This window comes from Clinocottus analis, unplaced genomic scaffold (genome assembly GCF_023055335.1).
Source record: "Clinocottus analis isolate CAN_PGR_092001 unplaced genomic scaffold, fCliAna1.0.p SCAF_14, whole genome shotgun sequence".
NCBI lineage: Eukaryota > Metazoa > Chordata > Actinopteri > Perciformes > Cottidae > Clinocottus > Clinocottus analis.
Window position 1 is genome coordinate 12,324,111 of NW_027175865.1, and position 24,842 is coordinate 12,348,952.

General features: G+C 40.8%; 1 protein-coding gene across 3 annotated transcripts in view; it reads left to right on the plus strand.

The window, feature by feature from the left end:
• adgrb2 (adhesion G protein-coupled receptor B2) overlaps positions 1 to 24,842 on the plus strand; it is a 186,821-nt gene that overhangs the window by 131,411 nt on the left and 30,568 nt on the right. For all 3 annotated transcript variants that reach the window (XM_068576099.1, XM_068576101.1, XM_068576102.1), the window contains 7 exons: positions 3,339 to 3,465; positions 12,926 to 13,029; positions 13,383 to 13,485; positions 13,972 to 14,122; positions 16,855 to 16,924; positions 18,050 to 18,116; positions 20,731 to 20,816. In XM_068576099.1, the coding sequence (XP_068432200.1) occupies positions 3,339 to 3,465; positions 12,926 to 13,029; positions 13,383 to 13,485; positions 13,972 to 14,122; positions 16,855 to 16,924; positions 18,050 to 18,116; positions 20,731 to 20,816 (708 nt within the window). The remainder of the gene's footprint in view (positions 1 to 3,338; positions 3,466 to 12,925; positions 13,030 to 13,382; positions 13,486 to 13,971; positions 14,123 to 16,854; positions 16,925 to 18,049; positions 18,117 to 20,730; positions 20,817 to 24,842) is intronic.

The following is a 24,842-nucleotide window of genomic DNA, read 5'->3' on the forward strand; positions in this document are numbered from 1 at the left end:
AGGGTCATTTAAGTGCTATGACAGAAGTAAAACAAAAGACATATCCATATGGCCATGTGACTGAATTTTAAAACCTCTATGAGGCTACAAAACAGGTGTCTATCTATTGCTGTAGTGCACGTAAGATAACAAAGATCACAGTTTACGTCAACTTCACGGGTGGAATAAAACTGAATCAAAGTCAAAGCTGGCTTTTTTGCTGAAAGACATCAATAGCAAAAATGTAATTGGAGGCTCAATTAAGCTGGAAATACAGCAGCCAAAGCAAAGAGGTCACAGATAATGTGTCTTTCTGCGTGTGTGTGTGTGTGTGTGTGTGTGTGTGTGTGTGTGTGCGTGTGTGTGTGTTGTATTCCGCGGCCCCCTGCTGTGAGTTGTCAGACAATTCCTCATTACTCCAACTTCCTCTTTTCCGCCAGACTGGCATAGAATATTTGATGTGTGTGTCCTTGCATGTAGTTAGACCGTTTGTGTCGGTAAATGAATGCCATGCAAGCTTTCACATGAGCATCTAGTACACTATACATCAACTGACATGCATAGTTGGGTATGCAGCATTTGCTCATACCACACAATCATTAATGCATGATATTCATATATTCTCTGATTACACAATGCTTGTCGTCGGAGTACATATGACTACACTTTCTGGTGTGAAAGAATCCATTTGCAAAGACTTTGCTTGACATCACTTGGGAGTTATACACAGCTTGCATGTTTTCTATCTGTGGATGCATTAATGCTGGATTAAACATTGTAAATGTAGTGCATTCCACATGAACATTATTTTTTTGTATGCAAGCAATGTGAATGTGACCCAAAAATACCTCACAAAATGAACTTTGAAGGATTTCCCCTCATAAAAGGTAACAAGTGCACATATTCCTGCATTCCCTTTGCTCTTTCTCTTTCGTTCTGAGACGCACACAAAACACACAAAGCCGTGCACCATGTTGCTACATGCCAAGCTGAAGGCTTCACTGTCATTTTCCCATCTTGAGTCTTTAAAGTGGCACAGTGCAGATGACAATCATCAGGGAATTATATTCACAAGTTATGACTGACATTATGAAATGAGTGTTGTTCTCTTTGTGGCTGTGTGTGTGCATTTCTTTGTGAATAAATGTTGATACATTCTTGTCATTTAGCACTGATCATATTTGAGTGGCCTGTCATAGCAAAAGTGTATGCGAGTGATGTATTGTACTGTGTTGAGTTTAACGTGGTGTCGATCGGTGGTTAACAATTTGTTTACATTGTATGATTGACTGTTGAAGAAACCAGCATATGACAATATTTATTTTTCAAGTCTCGATACAGAAAGAATTACATTTTTGTTAATTTGATGTATACTTGTATACTTTTTGTATTAATAGATGGCAAGTAATATCAAAATGAGACTGCTGGTTTTGCATCTAACCTACAAAATAAAACCGCAATAGTTAGAAATGCATTATTACTGATTGTTTGAATTTTTACAACCGTGAAAATTAGGGGAAGAAATCAGTGCCCAGCATGCACCGTGCACGAGCTGCTGCAAAATGAATATATAATCTGACAAAATAAACAATATTTGTTAAGTAAAAACCCTTAATCACTTTCTATTATGTGTTGAGTGTGTGGTATCCCATTTGGTTAGGTCATAATCATCCAAAACATATAAAAAGGTATCTAACTTACCTACAACAGGGCAACTTGAAGATGTATTAATTTGTATTATTTGGTTATAAGGGGAATCAATATTTGTATGTTAAACTATCTTATTGTTATTATTTATCAAAAGGCAGGGTAACACATACAATGCTTTAAAATACCATGAATACAAAAAGCAACAAATTAGCTTATCACTTCTATTAAGTAAAACACCAAATCCTCCCCTTCAGATATCCAAAAAAAGGAGCGATTTGAAGATTGCAAATAGTATGCAAATCATATCATGAAGAAGTCCATATAAAGGCAAGATTGAATTGTGTTTTCTCTCTGTTTACTGTTGAGGGTGCTCATTGTTATTAGCTTGAGAGGTGGTAATTAAGTTCTCTATTAAAGCACTGGTGATAAAAAAAGCAATAACATCTTTAATAAAAACAAAAAAAACAAATATAATCTGTCTGAAACAAAACAAAATCATTATTGTTTACAAGATTTTCTTTCAAAATGTCAAGACCTGCAAAAACAAAGCCTCACTTTTTTATTCCATTAAAAAAAGTAGTTAGCCCCTGAAAGCTACCACAGGGCTTCAGTATTTCAAGTATTTCACTGGCAATAAATATTCAACAATCAGACTTAGAAAAAAACAAACATATTTAGGTGTTATTCATTTGATTTAATCAGTTGGCAAACAAACCCAGAATGTCGTCAGATTCCCATTTAAATGTGGCTAAATCCTGACTGGAACACAGCAGTAATTGACATCACCTTTCCATAAGTGAGCCCCAGTGGCGTCAACCCAAAAGGGAACTAGAAATACAGAAATCTGTCATTTAAAATATCCCAAACCGTTATGGCAGAAAATAGCTCATGTAGGATATCATTACTCATTGGAAGAATGTGATCGCCGCCTTATTACCCATCGGTCATGGAGTTGGCCTCCTTGGGCCCGTCGAGACGCCTCCGTAGCTTCTCTCCCACGATGTTTCCATCTGTCTCTGATGGCTACAATGTTTGCATATCCAGGGTTAAATGTAAGGTTAATGTGAAGAGTGATCTGCCAGGATAATTAGTTCAGGTGAAATCTCATTGATCGACCGTCACATTCAACCTTCTATCGAGGGCAGATAGAGGGAAGTAGGAGGAGGGGATTTCGGGCACTCTTTTTTTTTTTCCCAGTAATGTGTCAAAGCAATTGACCGTTTAGTGCAGAATAATCCCCATCCACCACTTAAGCCGCATTGGTCTTTGTTTACCGTGAGCTGATGCAACCCTTCTCATCTGTCCTCGATGCCACAAGTTATTTAGAGTACTGCTCCAAGAAAAGGGAGATGGAACAGAAAGAAGAAAAGTAAGAACAAAGATCGGAAAGAAAGTGTTTAGGGTGCTAAACACGGAGAGAACTCAAGAACAAGTGCGGTCGACATTGGTTTCGTATGCCAGCAGGGAAAAAAGAGCCTGTCAGCTTGCATGAGCGGTGATGACTGCGTAATAAACCTACAGAGTGAATGGGTGAACTTGATGGTGTCCCCTCGAAAACTTTCTGTCCCTCTTTCACCCTTTCTTTGAGTTGAAGCTTCCTATTGATGTGTTTAGTCACATGACAGCTATTTTTTCTCTGTCTAACAGTCACTGTTTATGTCCCCTCTGCTTACCCCCCCCCCCCACCCCCCTCTTCTCCCCACCTCCAGGGAAGCTGGCGCAGAAAACTGGGGCACAGAAGGCTGCCAAACGCTCGCGTCAACCACTGTCCACACCAAATGCCTGTGCAGCAGGATTTCCACCTACGCCGTGTTAGCACAGCAAGCTAAAGACCCGGTGAGTCACCTAGATGCGTACCTTGATGTACTTGGTGGGAATTGGGGGGTAACAAAGCTAACTACTACCATGGGTCAAGTCAGCGAGATGATGAGATTTACTGCATGATACAAAAGGCTGCTAAAGCTGTCATTCATTGTCTTTATATGGCTGTCTTACTTCATAAATACGCATCTTTACTGACACCGCTGCCAAGAAAACGGGCGCAGACGGAACAGCGCCGTCAACGTTTAACACTGTCACAGTGGAAGGAGCGGTTTTGATCAGTGTGTCTTTGCTTGTCTCAGTTTTATGTTGATTGGCAGTCAGTCTTCACGCCATCCAACTTTTACTCAGTAAAGGTCAGGTTGTGCAGCAAGCTACTTTAAGCTTCTATGTGATGGGAGAGAGATAGAGAGACAATTTTTATTTTTAATGTGTCTGTTTGACTGTGCCTGCAGTACTAGAAAAACCTGCGCTTCTATAAATATAGATCAGGTCGCTTGCCGTGTGTGTTTGATGTGATTAAGGAAGGTTGTTTTTTTTGCAGTTCAGGGTAATGTCTGTTCTGATGCAGTGAACCTTCTCCTGTATTTGCTCTTATGGACATCCACAAACCTGACAGCTCTTAGTTCACCTTCATCAAAGCCACCCTCTTCGTCAAACAGCAGACCCCACTTCATTAATTAACTTTACGCACCTCACCCAATGTATTATCAATACCCACTTTTTCGCAATTGTTTTCTTCTGTTTAGCCACATTTACCATTGATGTCTTCCCATCAGTTTCCCACTCCCCGTCCTCTCTTCACCCTCTTATTTTTCTCACTTCATGCCACAGCTCCTTGACTGCTATGGTCACAAAATGTTCGATTTAGCTTTGGCTGTTAATTTGTCTCTATGCTTGCTTGCCCCTAATGCCCACAAGGATAGTGATTGTGCTAAATAACTAGAGGGCACTCGGAGAGCATTGTCCTCTGACCAGGCCATGCACTATCTCGCAAATTTATCCAAAGGGAAACATCATTTGTGTTACTGCTCTGTGATTTAGATCCACTCCAAACTGTTTGACCGTAAATGTTTTCTTCTTTGGCCCCTGGTGCACTTTTCCACCAGGTTTCATGAAAATTGGACCAGGATTCTGTAATCCTTTTGACTAACAACAAAACTTAACCAAAACCCTTGGAGCTTAACATGGAGTGTACCTAAATTTGTTGGCACACTCTTAAATCTATGGGGGCTATTTTTATTATTGGCTCAGTATAAAAATGGAGCCGGCAGAGCCCCAGTAACCACTGGAGGGTTAACCCAGGTGTCACAGAAATGGAAAGTGATTGTGAGGAATGGAGGATTTTAGGAAGGAAATGTTCAAACAAACAAAAAAGGCAGACTTGTCTGAGAGAGTCAGAGAGAGAGAGAGAGAGAGAGAGAGAGAGAGAGAGAGAGAGAGAGAGAGAGAGAGAGAGAGAGAGAGAGAGAGAGAGATGCTCTAAGTTGGTATGTATTAACTGTGTCCAGTGCTTATTTGGACATTTATCCCTTCGTAACCTTTTTAGTGTAAAACATTGCTCCCATATAGCATTCACTGGTGCAGTTTGTTTACCCTTTGCTGTTACTTAACAGTTAAGAGTGTCTTGGCCCATAGAAAACACTCTGCATCAAATATGAAAAAAGGTTTTTTGTCTCCTCGCTGTCACGGTGCACATTAAATAATTTAAAGCACTGGAATTGGATGTTTTCCAAATTATGCACTATATGAGTCCTAGTCCTCCACCTTATGATTTGTGTATTTGCTCGTACAGCTCTATCAAATACCTAGACGTATTTTAACACTCTTAATGGTTTCTGTCTTTGAGATGTTTATACCCGTCCAAGCCATGAAAGTTTCCTAACTCTGAGTGACTTTACATTTCCAGAAAACAAATAATGGGATATTTACTTCCAAAACCAAGGGTGGCAGAAATATAGTAGCCCATCTAACTTTACAACTTTATATGATGATAAGGGTCAATTTTTCTCCATATGGTTATTTTTACACATCCTTTCTTTCTTCCTTCCTCGCTTGTGTCAATGGCAATACAGCTGAGAGCCTGACACTGATTGCACTTTTAAATCATAGATGTCTATGCTGAAGGTGTCGAATATACTTTTATCTTTGATAAAAGTGTCTAATATTCAGTTTGCTTGTAAGTAGAGGGATCGCAATGCCATATTGTTAGAGTTATTATTTGTATATTGTTTGCCTCCTCTCCTGGACATTTCAGGTCCTATTTTTGTATTACTTGTAAAGAGGGTCAAACTAAGGTGATGGGCTTCAGGGGAATTACTACAGTTATTCATTGTTTTGCCCCTCAAACCTTGAATTACTTCACAGGGGTCTGGAACCTATTACAGAGCTAGAGAAAACATTAATTCCCATTATATGGGAAAACACGATGGCTGTGACCCCATGCTCTGAATGGGTCATTCCAGCCGCTATTCCTGGTTCCTGTGTGACTCCTCTTCCAACTAAACAATATTGACTTTTGCCGTTCCCACAGCAAGCAGGTCGGCCATGCTTGGTGAAAGAGGGCTAGGAGAGCAAACAAATTGACTTTTTTTGTAATATCTGTGAAGAGCGTGTTAGTGATTAGTGATTCATCATTCATCCCCCCATTACCCAGTGCTGAGGACCGGAAGGTATGGGTCAGTCTGTTTGTGTCCGGGGCTTTCAGTCAGGAGAGCTGTGGCCAGCGCTCAGTTCACTTTGTTGCTTCAGGGTCCTCCACAGTTTTTTATTCCACCGGACATTAGATTCTATAAAGGACGAGGGAGAGACCCAGTCACACCCTGACATGCAAACACAGCCATGCAGAAGTATGGATGTTTGTACTTTTATACACCCTCGCACACACAAGTGTGGGTGCATGCACAAACATGCTTATGTAGACACTCAAACACACACTATGCACGATGCTGTGTCCAGGCTGTGTGGCTATTGGAGCACTGCTGAGTATCAGCAGCCCAGCTCTGACAGCTTATCCTGGGCCACGGCGCTAGGGACAAGGGGGGTTGAGGATTAACCTCCATGTTTAATAGAAAAGGGAGGGAGGGCGGGGGAGAGAAAGAGATGGAGGGATTTAGAAGCGGCGCTGCCATTACAGGCAGTTTACAGTGGAGCAAGGGATAGCCAGTTAATCCTGTTTACTTTCTGTAGCCTCTGAGATTTCCGCGTGTGTAGCATACACATAGTATGTGTGTGTATCCTGCCGTGTGTCTATAGAGAGACCTTCACTATCAGACACAAGACAGAGGTTGTTACTTTGGGTAAACGGAGGAGAAAGAAGGAGAAAGAGGAGTTGATTGAGAGAGGTCACAAAGCCATACTATAAACCAAGCCACTTAATTCCCAAAATGACTGCAGTGGGAACACAAACCCTACGGATATGCCTGGACTCATTGCCTCTACGGGGATCATGGGATTCGGAGTAGAAGGATGTATTGGCTTTATAAAAGTCTGTTTAACATTTAGTCTCGAGGTTAATCAAGTGAGTTATACCTCTTCAGTTCAGATTTGTCAGCACGTAGTTTTCAGATGCATCTCCCAAACTTTTTTTCATAGTTACAGTGAGATTCATTGCTTTTGCTTGCCTAAGCAGGTAACCAGAAATACGAGGGACAAGGTTAGAGATTCAAACAGCACCTGGGACCTTGATACACACACACACACAAACACACACACACACTGGCTAGGAAGAGAGGGGGTGCCTTCTGCATTTCCATAATTCATTTATAAGGCAATTACTGCATCAAAGCAAGAACATTATGTGAAGTGATCTCTGCCTCCGCTGTAAGAGATTGCCCACAGCTTCTTTTACCTGCCAGACTAACTGCTTTTGGCGGAGATGATTGGGTCTACTCGTTTCCTCCACTGTCATTAGCGCTCACCAGCACCTAATCAGAATGAAAATATCACACAGCTGAGTCTATTATTTCAAAAGGATGGTCAAAGTGCCTGATTTGACTGTGGACGGATGATAGCGGTGGTTCAAGCACCACAGGATTTATAGCTTAACTGAAAACAATGTTTGGAAAGCACACAATGCCAGCCCCACTACAAGGTTACTCGATGCAAATAACTTGCACTTCTCAACCGTAATTAAAATATTAGGGTTTCTAAAATTTATGAGAGGCTCTGTGTGGAATTGCATTTGAATCGTTGTATCCCTCTTTGCATTAATTGAAAGTTAGTCAGTGACAAGGAAATGATAAGAGAGTATACAGGTGAAATTATAATCTTTTTTTCTCTGGCTTAAGATGCATAATGGCTGACCCTTGGTGTGAAATATTTGATTAGATTAATAATTAGATGATTACGAGAAAAGCTTTTGAGACAGCTCAAGAATCGCTATTTCCAATTATAACCAGGGGGTCAAGAACAGTTTTTTTTTTTTTTTAAATTTTGACTTACATTTATTTTGCATTTCCTTGTTTTGTATAATATATATTTTTCCCAAAGCAGACGGCAGAGGGTGATATGTCCTTTTGGTGACCTCGCGATTAAAATATGATCCGATTTGTGTGAACCAACAAGGCCTGTTGTAGTCTATGACTGTGCCAATATGGTTTTAAAGAATTAGTGTATCTTCCTCCTGGCTTTAATTTAGAACTTTACTTTGCAAAAGGGCCTGTGTTGTATCGCTGATTTTGCTGAAGTAAGCAGTGCAAAACTCAAATGGTGCTTAAAAATAACTGAGGATAGGCCAGCACTTGATATGATGACTTTACAATTTAAGTCACTCTGTCAGCTCTCCAGGTTGTCACACACTGACAGGAGACATATGGTTTGTCTTCAGGCCACTGAAGTCAGAGACTGTCTAGGTAAACCCTCAAGGGTCTGCTGAATTGATTCAGCAGATTGCAGGTAGTATTTACCGAGTACCATGACAGCAACACAGACAATGGAATGGCCGGGATAGTGGATCAGAAAGATGGGCAGTTTTCTGCTGTGGCATGGTCTGCATGGGTGTACGAGTGTGGTTGTATGACTGTGCCTATGCCTATATCTGTGTGGGTGAGTACAATTGCTGAATTTTGAAAACTTTTCAAGAAGCATTCAGCAGCTCTCATTTTAGCGCTGTATTCCATTCTATTTACTCCTTCTGGACATATCGGGCCATTTAGCTGCTAAATACACCACTAGCTACTCGCTGATGTGCTGTGTAGTGCTGGACAAGTAGCATACAGTGAGATTTAAGTGGTTTTCTCTATAAACAGCTGCTTGAAAATAGGGGAGAGTTCAAACCAAAAACAATGAGCTGAAACGCTCAAAGAGCTGACAGAAATTTGATGACCTGTTGAGTGTTACATACACAATGTAATTTGATCCACTGTCAATATGACAGTGTTGACTATATCAGCTTCAACCAAATAGTTTTACATGCGTCCATTACTTTGGTTATGACCAAATATGAGCAAAACTAATTGCGGCCTAACCTCAGCAATGCTTGCAGGGCTTGTTGAAGCAGTGCTTGTTGTGCTAGTAGTGCTTGCAGTGAAGCAGTGCATATTAAAGCAGTGCTTGTTGAATGCTAACTTTGAATGCTAATTCAACAAGCAGTGCTTGTTGAATGCAAATTAGCTTCATTTGCACGCTAACAAGCTAAATGAAGCTGAGAAAACATGATGAGCAATATACCAGAACCAGCCAGTGGTGTAGCGGTTGGGTTTTGTACTTTTTTTAACATCAGTATGTTAGCATTGTCATTCTGAGGATGTTAGCATACTTGATTTAGCTTCTCGCTCAAAGGACACATTTAATTAGGTGCAACATCAAAGAACAGCTAACTGCTATTCAAAGCAAATAGTATGAAATGGACTTATTGAGGATTCTCTAAGGGAAGTAACATTTTCACAGCCTAAATGGGACTACTGTAGACCAGTGGCAGGCCATGCATTTCCTACCTGCACCTCTACATCTAAAAAATCCCTCAGCTAATACAACGCTGTGTATGATTAAATATGACTGCAGATGTAAAACACAAAAGAAAACTCACCACATTTCTGTAATCCTCTGTGGGAAAGGTATCATCAGTAAATACAAAAGCAAGTCATCAGTAAATCCACCAAACTTCATGCCCCACTGACCAATCACAGCGCATGTTAATGGTCACGCTGAGCCACTGACCAATCATATACATCCACGGCTTTTCATAGGCCCCGCACTTCAAAGAATCCACCCATCTTGTCAAACCTATTGATCTGATTTGTTCTGAAAAAGCAGACTGAAGACTGCAGGCAGAGCAACAGAGGAAGACGGAATCTCTGCAATGAGAAAATAAACTGATAGGGAACATTTATTATAGTATATGTAGTGTATTTGTAAAAAACAATTAAATTGTAAAGCTGCTATAACTTTATGATTCTGTTTAGGCCAGCATTGAGGGCTTAGAAGGAGCTGACAGCCCACCACTGATGTACACACCACATCACATGAACAGAGTGGCGATGAGTACATCAACATACACGTATAGTGCAAGCTGTCCTATGGAGTATTGCAAGTGCTCCTATAAAATATGCATTTGCAGCACTACTTGGAAACAAGTGTGGTTTTCTGTAATCTCATTATTGTAAATCTTCATGATTTGCCTGGAAGAGTTAATCCAAAATAAGTAGTGAGGAGAATTGGAAAGACCCACTGCTGATGTATGAGTAAGAGGTAAAGGCAGAGAGGAAATGGGGGAAAAGAGGAGACACAGAGAGAGAGAGAGGAAGAAAAGGAGGATGCTGGGTAGCAGAATAGGTAGGAGTGGAGGGTAGAGGAGTGTCAGTGAGAGGAGATAAGTAGGTTAAACTTCCTGAGCTGAAAATAGCTATCTTCTCTATCACATGGTAGCCAAGCTGCCCAGGGGAGCCTGGCCGTATACAGCAGAGCCTCAGCACACTCTTTCTAATCCGTACTCTCTATGTGTGCTTTTCTCTTCTCTCACACACACACCTCACACACACAAAACACACCCACTACCCCTTCCAACTGCAACATAATACAACTATATTTAGAGCAGGGCATTTGTGTCACACAGAAGGCCTCAGGCCTGATGTGTTGTACTTGTGAATCTGTTTGTGTGGGCGTTTCCGCTTTTTTTTTTTTTTTCTTTCCTTATTTGTAGCATTCTTGCACATTAAGAAATAAGACACATAATCTCATCACACACTCACACATTACCTTGCCACACCAATTAAGAACACTGTTCAGAACACTGAACAAATTGACACAATGACAAGCTTACTATATTGAAAATTAAATTAGTATTAATAAATTAGTACACGTGTAATTTATTACATCACTTTTAGTAATTTCAGACAAACTAAAAGTTAGTGGGAAAGGGAAGGAAGTGTGTGTGTATGTGCACGCACGCTTGTCATTTTCCATGCATCCTGTTGTATGTTTGATCTGTCAGACCAAAAAAACAAATGCCTGCATATCCTTTGACCTTCATCTCAAAAGGTTATCAAACACACTGATTCTTTCCTTCTACGCCTTTCTTTTTTCCTTAAGCAGACGCTTGTCATACAACCTCTTTCTCTTTTTTTGTGAGTCCCCTTTTTATTAAGTGGGTTTGATCATGTTTCTCCTCAATTCTCCTCCTATAGTGTTTTAGAGTGTGCATGCCATATTGGTATTCCATCCTATTCAACTTTCCTCTCGAGAAATTGGATTCTTTGATGAGCTAGGGGACAACCACTAAAAGACTCTATCGTTTTCTTTTCTCTTTATTTTTCCCTCCTACAACTCTTTGCTTTCTCTTAGTGATTCTCCTCTCACCATCTCTCTCTTAACAGGCCTCCTCCTTTCCAGTATGCATTCTTTATTCCTTTATAAAGTCTTTCTTTGCTCCTCTGCCTTCGGCTCATCTTGAATAGTCACACAACCACATTCATGCAGATCAAATATTGACTTTGACTTTCAATTACTTGGCACATCTGCCTAGATGTGCCTTTGTGTTCGAGTATGTACTTTATTTGCTCGAAAAGACACCTTGTGCAGTGTCTGTGTACTGTGATAAATCTTTGGGATGAAAGGGAAGGCGAGACACCCTATGAGGTAAATTGAGGTAAATTGTGTGATTGAGAACTTAAAAGCAGGGCAAACATTAAGCCCATTTGGGACACGGCGGGGTGTATGCGCTCCATGCAGCTTCATTTGTCTGTTCCTCATCTTTTCAAAGGCACACCTTGGGAGAGAGGCAAAGCAGAGGTCCGCTGTACATCATGACCTACATCGTTCAATTATGCGCTACGGTTGAGTGCTTTGAGCCTTGAACACCTGAAAAGATTCAATGGGTTTAAATTGGTGCACAGCGAGCATCTACTGTACATTCTCTACCCCAGCAATTGTTTGGTTACCTGAATAGGTCCTCGTGTCTCAGAGTCCATGACAGTATAATGTTGTATAATTACATGGTCTTAAAAGATGCAGGAAAAATTGCATAAGTGTTATCAAAGTGGTCCAGATACTTTCAACAAACAGGAACTTTCACATTCGTGTAATTATGTGTTATTATCCAGCTCCATCTAAACCATAATTAAATGTAATCGTCAGGTACAGTACAACTGAAAGGGGCTTGCAAAGAGAATACAAATAAGGAAGAACAATAGTTAATTTATACTGTAACCAGCAGAAAGTGTGGCAACAATTTCTAGAAAGACAAATAATCAAACCGGATTCATTACAATTTGTTGTCACTCTCCCTCACACATGGATATCTATATCGATCTAGCTATGCACTCGAATTCCCTTTTTGCACGCTAACCTACTGTATGATACGGGATATAACAGTAACATGTGTTCACCCTTCATTTGACCATTCAGGCTGTTGTCATGTAAATATCACTCTCCTTTTCTCTAACTGTCAAATGTTACAATATTTTTGACAGGCAGCAGGCAAGCTGCCAGTCTGAAGAGTGAAGCCAATGCATAAGTGCCCTAAACCTCTATTATTTCTAACAGCCATCATGGGAGCGTTTGTTATTGCAAAAATTAGTCCGATTATTGATAAGAAGTCTACGTGAAAATGACCCTATTTCTTTATTGAAATAGGGTCATTTTCAAAATGGCAAAAATGCAGAACTTGCTTCGAAACCATTGTACACAAACCAGCGTGTGACATCACGTTGATTACGTCCACTTATGTGTGTTTTGTTTTTTGATGACTCATCTTGAACTTTAAGGTGTTTCTATTAATGGATTCAATTCGATGTGATTTGGGGCAACGAGCTAAACCTACCCATCATTTTCTTATTATCATTCTTGTAACTATACCCCACACATATTCCTTTCACTTGGAAATGTCACATGACAGAAGCTGAGGAGTCAAAATGACCTCTGTAGTAATTGTATATAATAAAAGCAAGCAAGGGACATGTGTGGTATAATACTGCTCTTCCAAAAATAATTAACTATCATTGTCCCCGTCTCTTTCTCTCCTTTTCACTCTCCTCAGGACATGGGTCCTACCAGCATGCCCTCTCTGCCCCTCATGGTGGGCTGTGGTGTTTCCTGCACCGCTCTTCTCATCCTGCTGCTAATCTACGCTGCCTTCTGGAGGTACATGTGAACACACCACATGCATTGATGGCATTTCTTGTGCAGACAGTGGAGATTTGTCTCACTATTCAGGCTCCTACAGCACCAATACATAAAAACTGCAGTTTGCGTGTGTCCTCTGCCATGCCAAAACTCCAACGAGGCCTAATAAGGAACAAATGGTTCAACTACAGCAGGGGGGTGGTGATTTAGTTTTTGGGAGAACACATGACAGATGGTAAAATCAAGCTAATGACTTTGTACAATGTCCAAAAGGATACTGTTCAGTCTGTCAATCTGTCATTAATACTCATCTCATATGTCTGTCCTCTCTCTCTCTCTCCCTTTCTCTCTCTCCTCCCTCTGCTCTGTAGGTACATACGTTCGGAGAGATCCATAATCTTGGTGAATTTTTGCCTCTCCATCTTGGCCTCCAATTTATTGATTTTGGTGGGACAATCTCAAACGCTTAGCAAGGTAAGGAAGGCACTGTGCACAGAACAACACAGATAAAAAAAATTCCCACACACAGCAACTGGATTTCCACCCTAAACCATAGTCAATGCATTTAGGATCCCAGTAGAAGTGCTCTTGACCAAGCCTTTTGCGATGCCTCGAAACAAGTGGACACACGATTTATACAGCTGAGCTCTCAAAGTGGCAGGCTGACTTGGCACACAGCACTCTGAGTACTCTGACTAAGCAAGACTGCACTGTGTAGTGGTCAGTATTGATCTCTATGTGGAGCACAGTAGAGCCAAACTCTTGTTCTTCTGAACAATATTAGCTAAATCAGGCTCATTTTCATCATTTTATGCTCTTTCTTTTGCAAAGGTTTCATTTTGTTCGGCTGGATAGCCCTAAGAGATGATTCATGATGACACCAAAACTACCATTTTTTATTCCTTTGTAAAATGTCTCCAACGATTTTTTATTTCTCTCCGACTTTCTTTTCCTCTTTAGGGTCTATGTACTGTGACGGCCGCCTTCCTGCATTTCTTCTTTTTGGCATCCTTCTGCTGGGTGCTGACGGAGGCGTGGCAGTCCTATCTGGCCGTCATTGGCAAAATGAGGTCACGACTCATTCGCAAGCGTTTTCTGTGCCTGGGCTGGGGTGAGTACTGTGGTCTTTATTTGATGCTTGAAATCCTACAGTAGTTACCCTGTTTCAAGGGTTACTTTTTATGTTGCCAAAATGACTGCTCCTTTTATAGGCATCCTTGAGAACATTGAGTGCACACATCCAACATCTTCTTTAAAGAGATGGTTCAGGTATTTTGCAATGAGATAGTCTGAGGTACTTATAGTCGAATTCATTTTTCTCAGAAACCTGAATAACGTCTTAGCTAAGTTGACTGCAATCCACTTCAACAAGTTGGAAAACGTAATTGGGTTTGCTCCAGTCAAGATAGCTATTTTTAGCAATACGGGTACAAACATCGGTTTACAGAGAAGTTGGCCAGTATTTCATGTATGACTGATTTAATGAGACACAAGTTAGACAGTTAGCAACATAACTGCTGTTTAACTGTTGATGAAGCTATCTTGTTCCTCTGATTCTTAGGGTCTGAAATAGTTCCATTAAAAATTCCCAAACTGGTTTAAATCAAGTGAAGCAGTATTCGTGGTCTGTGTATTACCTACTGTAGATCCTGTTTGAAACGTTAGTTTGAAGAAATGTGTTGGAGTACCAACTCAAGTTCAAAGCAATATACTACCGTGTACAGAGGAAGCAGCAAAAGCTACTTGAGCCAATTAAAAGTCAGACCCACTTTAAAGAAGGCGATATTTTTTGCAGTGTACGCTATATTTAGAACATTTTCACCACTTTATCTTGCTGTCAGAGAGCCATTTCAGACAAGGAGGTGAACTGAAAGTGAAACTTATTTATGCACTCTTTAAAGTAAAAAAATATTTGACCTGACCTTTTTTTGTGACTGCTCTAAAAGAGACCATTCAGTTTGTAAGTGGCGTCCACTGTAACGCGTAGGTGCTGTTGTAAGTTTCTGCGGTTGCTTTTACTTTTGTTTGTGTGAGAGAACTTTCGTGATAGCAAATGAAGACGTTTCATGAATTGGATGCTGAATGTTCAGTGAATATGTGATGGGAAGCAGCTGGATATAGTTTTTTTCTTCAACAAGAACTTTAACAGATTGTTGAGTTGAAAGTGGTGGCTGCATTATGCTGCATAACCTTCATTTGTGCTCTTCCCATTTATAGCCCATTCACTTCGCTGTTATTTGCTACTTCAAGGACTCGATTTCATGAGAGACATTTATTTCAGTATCTAATATAATCTTACGAATTACAGCCAAAGCTAGAAGTGAATATTTTCATGCACACACACTCACAAAGGGTCACAGTATACACTCAGAGTAAACACAATCCTCTGTTCCATTCCCCCTCCATGTCACTTCATCATGTTGTACTCGCAATGGGGACCAGTGATGTGCGAGGATAATCAAAACACATGATAAGATCTGTGTAACAATGGCCAGATGTTTTGAGATATAGCCTTGGAAATTACAACCACAACCTCGAACACCATCGCCACACACACACACACACACACACACACACACACACACACACACACACACACACACACACACACACACACACACACACACACACTGTCTGTTCATTTCCCTTGATATTGATCCCACCAGTCTAATCTGCCAAGTCATCGATGCCCTTTCCTGATACAGAGGAGGGAGAATGTATAGATCGTTGTACAGTCAGTCACAGATAGAGAAAGATACTGACTGTGTGTGTGCGTGTATGCGCGCGCGTGTGTATAGGGGCACGGAGTGTCAGCTATATAATTATCCTGTGCACTTGCTAATTCACATGAAATGCATGAAACAGTCGAGCAGAGTGAAGGGGGATCACACAGCTTATCCTCCTCACGTCCATTTTGCCACTTCCCTCCCAAATTGTGTGATTGAAATCGGTTGCCATGGAAACAGGAGATTCGGGATGTGCCCTGGAGCTGTGTTGGATTAGCATGAGTGTATGTATGTGTAATGTATAGGTCCGTGTTTACCGTTTTATACATCAGTAAGCGCCGGACTGATGTGGCCTAATTGAAACTTTGCCTATGCTGGTTAGTAGACCAGCATGGCTCCCCACCATCTTATTTGTTAATGTTAATGTGACTTTTTCTAATTGCTTTTCATTTGCAGCCATAATCACAGCTTTGTTAATTACTTGAATATTTCAGAGCCAAGCTCATTACGGAGCCCCGACATATTTCCTTCTTTTTCTGGCACGTACTCTGTGACATTCAGTCTCACTCTCTTTCCCAACACTGACACACACACACACACACACACACACACACACACATGCAGACACACCCATCCTGCTTGATTTAGCTAATTAATGCACAATTTATTGACCACTCCGAGCTATACCTCCTCACATTTCATGCACTCTGTTTCAGTCCCACACAACCACGTTCACAGTGTTACTCGCTCACGGGCATGCTGCATGCCTCGGTCACCTTTGACAGCGTTAATGTACACGAGAAATGTTAAATCGAAGCTTCCATCCCTGCGATGAACTGGGATCTAAGCCCAGTTTTTATGCCTGCAGCTGGACCTGTGCGTCAGGGAGCACATGCAGCGCACTCTGGCTTAGCTACACAGCACCAAGTCAGTTTCAATTACATATGCACACGTTACACTCTATTGCACAGCATCTTGCTTTCGGAATAGGAAGAGCCATATGGAGTTGTTCGCACTGGAGAATCTTATTTGGCCGACATGCTTCATCGTTCCCATTAAGGCTTCCTTTTATCCTTTGTCTCACCCTTTTGATCTTTCCCTCTCTGTGTTCCCGCAGGTCTTCCAGCTCTCGTCGTAGCAGTGTCGGTGGGTTTCACCAGAGCGAGAGGTTACGGCACGGCGAGCTAGTGAGTGCCACTTTACGACCCCCTGCACTGTTCCTCAAACCAGTCATGACCGGATTTAAATTTCAGCTTTTAATATCAGCACAGCTCCATCTTATGCCTTCACACCCAACCATTACAAGCATAGTGTTTTTTTCACTGAATACTGCATCCTCCTTTTTCATAAACTAGTATTTTCATCCGTTTTTTTTATTACTCACCAGAGGTGGTTATTGATTCAGTGGAGGATCTGCTATAAGCAGCTGAATATATAAAGTCTGACTGTTTTTTTCACAGTTTATGTTTCAACAAAACAACTTCCATCTATCTATCCGATTTCTTCTATAACTATAACTTCTGTCACTGGGAGACTGAAACTTCTCTCAGTAGGCATCATATTCAGAACACACACATATATATATATATATATATATATATATATATATATATATATATATATATATATATAGACCTTAACTCTAAAAAAATAATAATAATCTCATTTAACTGAAAGCCACACAGTATATGTGAAGCGTGTTTTGGATGTTTTGTTTACTATTACTTTGAAGCAGAGCATTTAAAAACTAAATTATTGACAATTACTGTTAAACAAGATGTGCCAACAAAGAGCTCTGATAACCACTCCATGGTGTAATTGATTTAATGAAAACACCCAAAAAGGTATTTACAACTTAGTTCCCTCTTACTTTATCAACATCTCATTAATGTTAGGACTGCATATTAGCTTTCAGGCTGTGCGTTGTTCATCTTCCTTTTTTATTGAGCTGCAATTAAGACAACAGCAGGGTTTCAGTATGCTCTGATGACATCACTGGAGGATACATTTAAACTCGTTAAGTCTCAGAAGCTTCAAACCCCCAAAAATTCCACAAGAGTATTTACAGTTTTCGGGATATGTTTTAGGTAATGTTCATAATACATTTTCTTGTCACTGAGGGCAATATTTACAGAATCAAGCACCCACCCAGTCACATAAATGTCTACTTTATCCCTCACTTAGGACATTCAAGAGCCTTAATTGGTTGTGTACTTGTTGTGGTGAAGTGCTTAGCACTCACAACCAGTGGGATGTGAGACCTGAATAGGATTTCTTGCTAAAAGTACTTGTTTTTTATTTCATTTTTTTAGTTGCTGGTTGTCCTTGGAGGGCGGTCTGCTTTATGCCTTCGTTGGGCCTGCTGCTGTCATTGTATTGGTGAGTCTGTCCAACATACTCTCTCAAAGAGATTATAGTATAATTCTAGAAAATATGGTCTGAAGTTAGCCTGCAAGCTAAGAGTTGCAGCGAACCTTTGGGGTTTGTCCTTCTCCTTTCACTCCCTTATGCACATGTGAACATATAGTCGCACCCGAGGTGTCCATGACAAAATGATGACATGAGCGCTTTCATCCTTGAGTTTAAAAATGTCAGCTCAAAAACACTAAAATATATTCCAGTCGACAAGAGCTTCCGGGCTATGCAACACGAGCCCAGCAACCAAATCTCTCACTAGTTTATGTACTTTCAAAGTAATTCATTTACTTACATTTGTAAGTCATTTCATCTAATGTATTTAAGCATACATATTTTTTTAGACATGAATATGTGACTTAATGTGCACTACAGTTATAATAATTTGCCATTTGTTTGATTTTACCAATTGATATAAAATAGACGTTTACAATACAACAGCATAGAGCTTCATATTAGTTTGCAGCTGAATTGAGTGCATTAATTGCATTTCAGTGTTTTAATCATACGGTGTGTGCCGCTCTATGCAACTGTTTCTAGCAGGCTAATTCCTGCGAAATGAATCCCTGGGTGGATATTTCCACCACTAAGTTTATTATAAGTCAGGATGGGGTACTATACTCTATTTTGGTAATTTCTGCCACCTCCGCTGCTGCTGTTGTGTTTCTGCTCAAGCATTAGGATTTTTTTTTTCTTCTTTTTCTTGTTGCTTGCACACTCGCTATGTAGCACATGTCAGAAATAAAGCGTGGATCAGACCGCGTCACAGGTGTGCGGAGTGATATGCATTTTTTTTAAAGTCAATTCTTGACGAGAGCGTGACAGTTTGACAGTTCGGGACATGAGGGAACACAGGATGATGTACTGCTGAATATTCATGATTATGATAATGTTGTGGCTTCCAATACTAAAATAACACATTCCAATATCTGAAGGGTTAGGCGTTTGGTGTGTCTACGTGTGAGAGCTCAAAGGTTAAAGTCGTCTAGTAATATCAAAGGACAGTTATCCTCATACGTTGTGCATCAGAGTCTGGTGTTCCTTGGAAGGATGCCAACCTCCCACCACCTCTACAATGTCGATTTACTTTCCACACCCCAGCTGCTATGTTCTGTAACGGTCCCCGGACCCCCGGTGTTGTTGCGGGGGCCCCACTCTAACACACATCTGTAATGAGAGTGGGGCATCGGGCAGAGAAACACAGACCTTCCCACAGGGCTCTTCTCTAATTAATCAACCTGGCCCTGGGCAAATAGCAGAGCAGGATGATGCTGACTCACAATGCTGGGACCGGACATGACTGGCATGACAATAGCGCTCTCACAATCTGGAACCATCGTAGGGAGCTGTCAGCAGCAACACACACACACACACACACGAGAGGGAAGGGGATCAGAGAGAGAGAGAGAGGGGGGCGGGCGAAGGAGGGGGGAGGGAGAGGGAGAGAAAGAAGCTGCCAGATGTACCGTAGATGTAGCAAAGAAATAGGCTTCAAATCAAAATCCGGCTTCTGCAACGGCTGCAAAAAACTGGAAATTCAACTGACCACATCAAAGTCAGACTTTAACTGCTCAACCACTCAGCTCTTTCTTTGGGATTTCCAGCAACCTCCGTGTATTGAATCTATAAAATGTTTCTGCCCTGGCAGAAGTTGCCAACGGTGGCAGATGTAGCAAGGAATCCAGTTTAGGACCTTGAATGCGTTGCATACATAGTAAGTGAATGTCATCTGTTGCCTACGTGACGTCCCAAAGAACACCAGCAGATGAATACAAAACCAAAACTCTACAGGGAAACCCATGAACGGTGATAGAAAGAGTTCAGATATAATCAGGATTAGAAGGAATATGTCGCTGCTATCTCCCAGATGGACAGGATTTCATAGTGGAAGAGGTCTACATGGAAAGCGTTGGCTCAGATCTCTGCCAGCGTGTGCCAAATACAATTGTTGTCACTGGGCCAGATGTTTGGCAAGCTTAACTAGTGGCTCCTCATGTGTAAGAATATCCAGCGAGTATTTAATACATAAAGACATTAAGTTGTTTTGGACCACAATGCAGTTTCGTGAGAATCTTAACATAACTTCTGTTTGTTTGCAAGCAAACTTCCAAGAGTACTGTGAAAGTTGGCAATTTTATTCCTTATGTATATATATATATATATATATATATATATATATATATATATATATATATATACACACACACATACGTCTCTGTGTTTTAGGCCCATGGCACCACAATTATGTACACAAAGTTGAGATGCTGTTACTTCTATAACTATGTTCCACTTTCTTTTTGGACATTTTGGCCATTATGGATTTTCAAAACTGTGAGTAATAGTTGTGTGCTGGGACATCTATGTATGTTTTCAATAAAAATGTGATTGAAATCAGCTTAAAGGTACTCTTGCATAAGAGCAAGCCTGGGAGCCTGACAGCATCACTGCCAGTCTTAAGCTTGTAGGACAATAACAAAAAAAGGAATCGTCTTTCATGTATAGTGCATGGATTCAATCCCTGTTGGCAACTTATCTATAACATCACTTCTAATCAAACTGTTCCCTCTGTCTCTCTCAGGTCAATATGCTCATTGGAATTGTGGTGTTCAACAAGCTCATGTCACGAGACGGCATCTCAGACAAGTCTAAAAAGCAACGAGCGGGGTAAGCTAATTTCCCAAATCCTCTGCATCTCTCTTTCACACTCACTCTCTCTCCCTCTCACACACACACACACACACACACACACACACACACAGCTATGCACAACACACATCAACATACACCGCTTACTCATCCATCGACACAATTCTTGTTGGGAACCGGTTACAAATTTGCCGCATTAAATAAATCCCTCTGGCAGACACAAACTCAGAGAAGCAACTATTTCATGGTAACTAATTCCAACTGCTTTCAAGGGTCTCTGAATGCAAACCTACTTGTGCACCTGTGCCTCGCGGAAACTGAAATAATGAAAGAAATGTTCCAATTTGGCATCAAAATGACAAGACATCTGTTATGTTCTGTTTCTCTGTGAACTCTATCAGCATTTCACAATTGCTTCCATGTCTAATTTTAATAATATTAGGTGATTTAGGTGAATATGGTGGATATGAAAATCAATGGCAGATGGAAACCTAATTATATACTGTGAACACCAGGATTATGTGGGTGACATTTCATGCACTATTGAAAACCAGTAGTTTTTCAGCTATGCGTACATTTGATGTGCATACATAAGGCATACATGCATATGCATCCACCTTGAACATTAAAGCAGTTGGTGGCTGTTCATCATCTTCTCTAATCCTTTGAGTGGAGATTTCCTCAGCTCTTGCAGCCAAAGCTATGTTTTCATTTCCATACCGATTGATTTGGATTTTTTTTTTTCATATTTTTCTCTCTATCGCTCTCTCTCGTTAGACTTTTTTTTTTTCAATGTCTGTCGCACCAATTTAAATTGACAATTGTTGTGTAGCTAGCAGGGTTAATATTACTGATTGGCTCTGTGGGGGGTTGATAAGCTTTTGTTAACATTTGATTTGACTGAGATTAAACCGGTTGATATGCATAAATGCACCGACACAGACACACAAACAGATGCACCCTTCTTTGTCGCAGGCTAAGTCATCGGTGTTATCCGAGTATTAAGCACATTCCTTCTCAGATTCTATGCAGTGAGTGTGTTTAGAAGCGCACACATATCTCGGCGCTCCCGCACACATTAGTTGCTCGTGTTGCTAACAGGACAGGCTGTCATTAGCAAAATGTATTTCCTCATGAAGCCGTGGGGATGTGGCTGGCGCTAAAGCAATGAGCTGTGATGGGACGCTAATGTAGCATAGCCCGTGCATGGCCCCATCATTCTCTACTTGCAGTGTACAATACTGCACACACATTAACACACAAACACAGGCACACACACACACACTGTTTCTCTCCATCTGCGTAGTCAACTGTAAGTAAATAACTAGAGTCTTGTACTTCCTCTTCGCCCTGATAAAGCTCCATTGTGCACAGCTCTGTGGAATAAGATAGTTGGTGTATGTCCTCTTTGTGTCACTGTATTCTGTATCCACACTATTCTGCTGTAACATTGCAATGTCCGTCACTCACTTTCTCTCCACTTGCTTTAATTCAATCTTTGTATTCTGACTGTTTATTCATTGCTGCTACTTTTTAAGATCTGTTTTTAATTTGCCTTTCTTTCTTTCTTTCTTTTCTCCCTCCCCCTTTTTCTTTTCCCCATGCCACTCTGTGTTGTGTCCACTTTTTTTCTCCTTTTTTCTTCACGTTCTTTTTGCAACTGTGTCACCTGCACATTCACCTTTTGCCATTTCTGAAACTTGTGTTTGCATACATTCCCCACCTCCACTCCCTCTTCTCCTCCCCACATGGTTGTGTGTATGCGTATGTGTGTGTGTGTGTGTGTGTGTGTGTGTCTGTATGCACATGTCCTAAAGTGTCCCAGCGGAGGCGCGTAGCCGAATGCTCCTGAAATGCTCCAAGTGTGGCGTGATCTCGAGCACCGCTTTGTCCAGCTCGACTGCCAGCAGCGCCATGTTAGTCCATCTTCATCTTTCTATTTGTTCTCTCTCTCTCTCTCTCTCTCTCTCTCTCTCTCTCTCTCTCTCTCTCTCTCTCTCTCTCTCTCTCTCTTTTTCTATCTCTCCCACTCTCCAGCTCTCTCTTATTCTCTATCATCCTCTCTCTCTCTCTCCATCATTTTAATCTACATCTGTCGGTAACGATACAGGATGGCATCCAGACGTGGATGAAAAAAACAAACTAATAAAAAGGAAAAACTTTCACTGCAAGCCATCGCTATTAACGAGAGCATGTTTTGATCCAAAGTGGATTTTCCTCAGTTCATGCAGAGCAAACCTGACCTGTGTCACACAGTGTTTGTGAGTCATTCTTAGAGGTTATTTGAACTTGTTTTAGTGCAGTCTTGTGGAGGCTTCACACACCAGGGCAGTTACATTGCAGGAAGAATGCAAACTGTGCTGCATTATACAAATGTGTTTCTGCCTGTGTTGCTACTTCCTGGCTCTAGTTGTATTAAGTAATGTAACCACCTTGTGGGAACTGTGCTGGTGTGCACAGTTAACACATCGTATGTCAGGTGTTTCATTTCAGCAGGGGAATAAGGAAAAACTGCCAAAAGCATTTAAGGAGTGTAACATGCCAACATTAGTACATCTATACTGGAACTACAAGCATATAAAAGGTTGAGATCCGCTTTTAGAATTTGGAGAGTGAACGTCTTGGAGGGATCAATGAGGTCGAGTGCTACACATCTTGTGAAAATAATCTTAAAATGTGTGTGTGGCTCGAAGATATGCTATAATCCAATGTTTTTGGACAAGACCCAATGTCTTGTTTTTGCATTGTTTACATCCACCATATTTAATAGTGTACATTATCCAAACAATGGGAACAGTGTGCTGCTGCAGCAAGAGTTTAGAAACTTAAAACAGTAAAAAGAAATGTAAAAACATAGGTTGATGTATCATAGTTATTTGTATTCATATTATTGTATTTTTCGATGCTATGTGCTATTTGAAAGAGCTGTATTTATCATTCTGAACTTCACTAAAGCAGCTATTTTCTATGTAAAAATATAGTTTGGCAGAGTAATGTCAACCTGTTCAGAGAATGAATTTGCTCTCCCGCTGTGTGTGCTGTTTTCCAAGCTTCCCATTGCTCCGTTGACAAAGCCGTGCTGGCCTTGCATGCTTTTAGTGCATGATAGTGCATATGAGCGCGCCCGTCTGCTTACCTCACAGCCGCTGCTCTGCATCGCTCTCATGTAGCGCTAACAGCTTATAATGGCGCCCCGACCGAAGGTGTCGTTGCAGAAGTGTAGCGCCCCTAAAGTCAACTCTGTTCGCTCTGTCAGCACTTTGGATGTAGTTTGCACTGAGCCGCCAGCTCGACATCGACATGTTGAGGTGCCGTCAACATGCTGCCAATCCCGGATCTTGCAACTTTAAAGATGTTCTGCTGCATCGCTACCAGCATCTCCTATTAGGCCTGGACATATTTAAAAGGGTTACTATAGTGTAACAAGAAAAAGACAGATTTACATGTTTTTCACAAGATTTGTTCAATCTTAATAGGAGTCTTGTTGTCAAGGTTTCTCGTTCAAAGCAGCATATCTGTTAATGAAAGACCCTCCTTCCGTTTTACTCTCGCAAACCTTGCTCTGCATATTTAACTTTGTCCTTGTGCAAATCCTTCATTATGGCTTCGTGTTTACTTTGGAAGAGCGCTCTGTTTAAAGTAGAAACTCTGTTCTTGGTTGTGTTGTTTCACGATTGAACACTAATGGGATGAGATTGCCTATTTGCAGTTACAAGTTTGTATCAGTTACTTTTGGTCCCTGGGAAAACACAGGGCCATTATTGACTTTATATCACACAGCTTTCCTGAGCTCAGATCCACCGACATCTTTGCCGTATACATATTTTATATTATGAGATAGGTCATTCATATTAAAATGACTGCACTTACCTTCTGTTTGCAGTATACTGTTTATTTGGTAAATCCTTTGAATAATCTGCTTATAGAAATCCTAGTGTGAAACCATAATATTCCTGTATTTACTGAAATAGCATGCAAACACAAATTCAGCTGACACATTGCTTGTATATCAGACTCCCTTATTCTCTGTATCAATATTAAATC